Genomic DNA, 6,000 nt, shown 5'->3' on the forward strand with positions numbered 1-6,000 from the left:
GACTTCAATTCTCAAAGATTCCCCCCAGAGAAGTCAGCACACATGTCCTCAGCAGGCTGCTAAAACAGATCTTCTTTTCATCTAAATTAGTTATTTCTTCTGTAAGCTTAATCTTTTTTCTTCTCTCTTGGGCCTCTGGGTAAGTGGAGAAGAGCAATTTATTCTCTTCGGTTGATAAACTTCAAATAGCATCTCAGCTCGTCGGGTGCAGTGGCTCACGCCTGTAATCCCAGCACTTTGGGAGGCCAAGGTGGGCAGATTACCTGAAGTCAGGAGTTCGAGACAAGCCTGGTCAACATGGTGAAACCCTCTCTACTAAAACTACAAAAAAAAACATTAGCCGGGTGTGGTGGCACACACCTGTAATCCCAGCTACTTGGAAGGCTGAGGCAGGAGAACTGCTTGAGCCCAGGAGGTGGAGGTTGCAGTGAGCTGAGATCGTGACACTGCACTCCAGTCTGGCTGACAGAGGGAGACTGTGTCTCAAAGAAAAAAAAAAAAAAAAGAAAAAATAGCCTCTCAGCTCAAAGGTCAACTAAATGTTGCAAACCCAATGGCCTCCAGGAGCCCAGCAGAAGCTGTGGAGCAAAGCAAATCAGAGGGTGGCAGAGGGGCACCTTCCTCCAGCAGCTCCCACCCTCTAGGAAAAGGGGCCACCAACACACAGCTTTGGGGACAGTGAGTTCAGGCCCTAAATTACTGTATGTTGTGATTTTTGGAAAGAGGAAGCAAATGTCCTAATTTTAAAATGTTAACTAATTTAACAATCCCACTCTGCCATCAACCAAAAGGATAGCTTGCAACTTCTGAAATTCAGTGTTTGTTTCAAACTGTTTTCCTAACAGCTCAGAAAGTATCCCTGGGACAAAGGAGAAGCCCCAGCCTCAGCACTTGTGCTGTTGTCTGCTTTGTCTCCCCTTTGTAAGCTTTCATTTGAGGGTAAAAAAAAAAAGTTCTGCTGATGAACAAAAAGTATGAAAAACCACCAAAATCCCCCAGATTAGACAGCCAAGGCCCAGAGAAGGAAGTATCTTGCCATGGCTCTAAGTGGCAGGTAGGCACTGAAAACCCAGGGCCTCTGATGGCAGGCCTGAGCTTGTCCACGGCCTGGCTCTCCCTGCCAACTGTGCCACACCTTTGTGTCCAGCCACCGGAGGTGAACAGGGCTCCCTGGGCTGACACACAAGGGTTCTTCTTCTGCAGCATTATCATATCTGCACCTGGGGCTGAGCCTCAGCTCTATCCCTCAGAGGTGGCACAAGTGATAACTCCAAAAGAGAAAGGCCCCTCCCTGAAAACTGCTCATTTTCACCCTATCTCACCAGAAAGTCTGCAATGACCATCCTGGGAGGCAAAACCCAGGCGGTGGGAGGCTGCCTATAAATACCAGCATTGTTGGAAGATGTCCCAGTAGCATCCTATGGAGGTGAGCACCAAGGTCCCTATTTACTGATGAGGGGCCCAGAGCTCCAGCTGTGCCATGCTCACACTTTCCAGAGGCAAGACCATGTTCCTTAATTTCTCCCTGGTGAGTGGTCTTCCAGGTGGGGGTGGGCCATCTCTGGATGCATTTCAAAAATGCCAGAAAAGAGCCTCTGCCTGTCCCTAAAAATCTTTCAACCAGCTCCCTGCCTTCCATCCTACAATCAGAGCTCAAGGTTAAAATGCAAACACACTGAGGGAAAGGGGGAGGGTGCAACAGTCACGTGAAGGTGCAGAAGGCTGGTAGCAGTCCCTTCAAAAGATCAGCTTTTCTTGGGGTAAGAAGTTAGGGTCCAGGAAAGGATTGTGGGGAGAGGAAGGCAGGGTCAGGCTACCTCAGGTCTTTGCTTTGGAACCTTCCATAAAACTCCATAAAACTTGCTTTTTTTTTTTTTTTTTTTTGCTTTTGAGATAGGGTCTTTCTCTGTTGCCCAGGCTGGAGCACAGTGGCACAATCTCAGCTCACTGCTACCTCCGCCTCTCGGGTCCAAGCAATTCTCATGCCTCAACCACCTGAGTAGCTGGGATTATAGGTATGTGCTACCATGCCTGGATAATTTTTGTATTAAATATTTTTAGTAGAGACAGGGTTTCACTATGTTAGCCAGCCTGGTCTCGAACTCCTGGCCTCATATGATCCACCTGCCTCAGCCTCCCAAAGTGCTAGGATTACAGGCATGAGCCACTGTGCCCGGCCTCAAAACACTTTCTTCCACTATGTTATCAAATGTATCATCAGGAGTTTTCAGTGAGCCTTCTTGCAACTGTCTGGAAATATAAAGAGACTCTGACAAAAGGCTAGAACCCCCTCGCCCTCTGATTTAGTCTCCTTGGCTATACCATTGCCTCAGCCTGCCTCAGAAGCATGCCGAACTCCCAGGACACACTGCTGGACCAAATTAGCCCTTCATTGCTGAGACATGAGCCCGAAAAGCATGCAAAGAGCCACATAGGGAAGACTTGGCCTTGACCTCAGGCCAGGTTGGGAAACTACTTTACCTGAAGCCACATGACCAGGGGCAGTTCTGAGAAGTTCTTGCAGGAGTTGGTGGCATAATACAGCCACCAGAACATGTAGGCATCCTTGCGGACAGTCACGTAATCCCATACTTCCTTGCCCTCCTCTGTGGGCCAGTCAACGACAGCTCCTGAAACAGAAGCTCAATTTCACCTTCCAGAAAAGTGCCTAATGTACAGGTAAATTCCAAGCCTGGCAGAGACAGCCATGCTAGGCTAGAGATGATTTGTTTTACAGTTTGGTAATTTATCCACCCCAATACATTGCAGGAATAATGAAAAAAATCTCAGCTATGAAAAGAGAAACCAAACTTAATAGTGGCATAAGAGGCCAGGGGCTTCACTTTTTCCTCTACACCTTTCTGTAATGGTTGGATTTTTAACAATAAATATGAAACACTTTTTTTTCTTTTGTTTTTTGTTGAGACAGAGTCTCGCTCTTGTTGCCCAGGCTGGAATGCAATGGCGCGATCTCAGCTCACCGCAACCTCTGCCTTCTGGGTTCGAGCGATTCTCCTGCCTCAGCCTTCTGAGTAGCTGGGATTACAGGCATGTGCCACCATGCCTGGCTAATTTTATATTTTTAGTAGGAACGGGGTTTCTCCACATTGGTCAGGCTGGTCTCGCACTCCCGACCTCAGGTGATCTGCCCGCCTAGGCCTCCCAAAGTGCTGGGATTACAGGAAATACGTTTATAATTCTATAAAAACAAGAGAGATTTATATTTTGAATAAAAAAGTAAAAATCTCAGAATGCAATATACTGGTTTTTATATCGTATTTAATACATGAGTAAGACGCCAGTCTTGGTGGCTCACTCCTGTAATCCCAACACTTTGGAAGGCCAAGACAGGCTGAGAGCTTGCACGCAGGAGTTCGAAACCAGTCTAAGCAACATAGCAACACCCCATCTCTACAAAAAATACAAAAATTAGCTGGGCGTCGTGGTACACGCCTGTGGTCCCAGCTCCTCAGGAGACAGAGGTAGGAGAATCGCTTGAGCCCAGTAGGTTGAGGCTGCAGTGAGCTGTGATCACACCAGTGCACCCCCCAGCCTAGGCGACAGAGGGAGACCCTATCTCAAAAAAACAAAAAACCAACCAACCAAGCAAACAAAAACATGAGTAAAGAAGCATCACAAAATAGGGGAGCTGAGAATATTCAATATACAGTAATGGAGCAACAATTACCTTTTTTGGAGAAAAAAAGAGAAATTTAGGTTCTCTCAATACTATGAACAAAGTAAGTTCCATGTGGATCAAGTAATTAAATTTTAAAATTTAAACACTAAAAATAATACAAAAATATAGTTAAATATATTTCTGATGTCTGGATGAAGAATCTAAGCAAACCCTGGAGACTGTACAAAAGAAATATCGATGGAGGTGAGAACAGAAACTTGTTATATTTCTACACAACAAAATTTCTGTACATCAAAAATAAAAAGGCAAACAGCAAAGAAAGAGCTACAACAAATATGAAAAAGGGCAATTTTCCTAACTCATGTAGATGATTTTTTTAAACAGAACGATATATATCTGTGTATGTGTGTTTAAATATACGTATCCTATAATCCCCCTACTCCAATTTTCCTTACTTTTCTAGCATCCACAAAATATGTATTAGAAAAAAGTAGGCTAAAAACATTTTGTCACTTTTTGCTAACGTAACAATTTCCAAGTTATAGTATCTTTTTTTTTGTTTGTTTCTCAAAAACCACTCTGGGGAAAAAAAAAATGTAGGGAGGCTGATGTTAAAAGATGACGGGAGGGATCCCCTGGGTGACTGGAGTTTTCTGCCTTCTACTTCCTCCCTTCTCAAATTTCAAAGCTCATTGGTAAGTAAAAAAGCACTGGTCCAAACAGCCAAGAGACAGGAGTAGGGAGGAAGACAATGAGACCACGTCTTGTAATAAGAAAGAGCCAGGGTGGTGGCCTGTGTCTGTAGTCCTGGCTACTTGGGATGCTGAGGTAGAAAGATCACTTGAGTCAGGCAGTTCCAGACCAGCCTGGAACATAGTGAGGCCCTGACTCAAAACAAAACAAGAATGGAGATTAAGAAAACCAGAAAGTGTCCTAAGGAGCGAAACAGATGGCTAAAACATTACAGACTTAGCTATAAGGTTCTGTATACAAGTAACACACGATTATCTTGTCCTTGACAGTAACAGATAAGGCTGGGCTCCCTTGAGAATGACAGATAAGGCACAGGTCCCTTTTGACCTAACCCCAGGCACTTCTCCGTTGCCTGGCAGTGACTACTGGTAAAACTGGCAGAGCAACTAATTTTACAAAATCTCCCAGACACACTGGCCAAAGGGCCAGATGATCCCCATTTTACAAAAGGGAAAACAAAACTGTTCAACAACTTGCCTAAGGTCACAAGGCAAACTTGTGGCCAGTTCCAGTTCTCAGTTCTTGCTTCAGACTAGGAGAGGTTTTGCTGAATGAAGAGTGAAAATCAATTTGCAAGTCATCCTATTTTATTAAACACAAATCTGTTTTTTGCCAAAAAAGATCGCTGTGGGGGAAGATGTTATCTTGTTTGTTTTGATCAAGAGAAGAAAGGGCCTTATCTCAATGAAACGTCCCATTCGTGGTAGGATTTAAGGGTACTTTTGACCGCAGATTTCAGCTCAAACTAGAAAGACCTTATATCCTCATTTAGCAGCCAATCGCGGCCTTTGAATCAGGGAAACCTCATTGACGAGCAGTTTCCTCAAATTATACATTTCTGCACACAGCTTCTATCTAGGCGTAGGAGAGAACGGAAGCACTCAGACCACCCAGAGCCAGAAAAGGATAGAAAAAGCACTTTGAATTTGTTAAGGAAAAAAAAAAAAGAGTGAGATTTAAAAGCAATGTAATTACACAAGGTAAGAACCGGGGAAAAGAGATGTGTTTTCAAAAGCACAACCCCACTAACAAACTCTCACGCCTGGGGAAAAAAGAAGCACGGCAGCTGGTTCGCCTCTTGCTTGAACCTACCTGCGCTCAGGCCCAGCAGCAGCGGAAGCAGCAGCAACCACCCTGGGACTGGAGAGCGCCGCAGTGCCAGCTCCATGACGAGTACCGCACGGCAGCATCAGCAACAGGCTGGACCCGGCGCCCCATCACGTGACGGAGGCGGACGGGGCGGGGCCGGGCCGCGTGGGTCGGGGGCGGGGCCTGAATGGGCCGGGGGAGGGGCCTGGGCGGACGCTGCCGCTTCCTGAGACCCGCACGCCCTCTTCCCGGCAAGCCCACCAGGACACCTGTAAATGCGCAGGGGCCGTTCTGTCCACCTGGCCAGGTTCTCTGTCATTTTAGGGAGAGTATTTCGGAAAGGAGACATTTGATGCAGATGTTGGATTTAGGTTGTGTGACCGGATCGAAATACTGAAGGCAATAACCACCGCCCTTTCTACCCCTCCCATCTCTTCCTTCCCTCAGCAAAAGGACTGATGTTTTCCAACACTGCTACATCTGCGAAAAGTCAGATTAAGCCAGCTGGTCGTTGCAAA

The 6,000-nt window shown here is 46.0% G+C and overlaps 1 protein-coding gene across 1 annotated transcript in view; it reads right to left on the reverse strand.

Moving 5' to 3' along the window:
* Window positions 1–5,616, reverse strand: part of SCPEP1 (serine carboxypeptidase 1) — a 29,728-nt gene extending 24,112 nt beyond the window's left edge. Inside the window, exons 1-2 of the mRNA XM_010380646.2 lie at window positions 5,486–5,616; window positions 2,482–2,630 (exon numbers count right to left, since the gene is read on the reverse strand). Of these exons, the coding sequence (XP_010378948.1) occupies window positions 2,482–2,630; window positions 5,486–5,561 (225 nt within the window). The 5' untranslated portion in view covers window positions 5,562–5,616. The remainder of the gene's footprint in view (window positions 1–2,481; window positions 2,631–5,485) is intronic.
* Window positions 5,617–6,000: the final 384 nt, after the last annotated feature.

The sequence above is a fragment of the Rhinopithecus roxellana genome, chromosome 19 (assembly GCF_007565055.1).
Source record: "Rhinopithecus roxellana isolate Shanxi Qingling chromosome 19, ASM756505v1, whole genome shotgun sequence".
NCBI lineage: Eukaryota > Metazoa > Chordata > Mammalia > Primates > Cercopithecidae > Rhinopithecus > Rhinopithecus roxellana.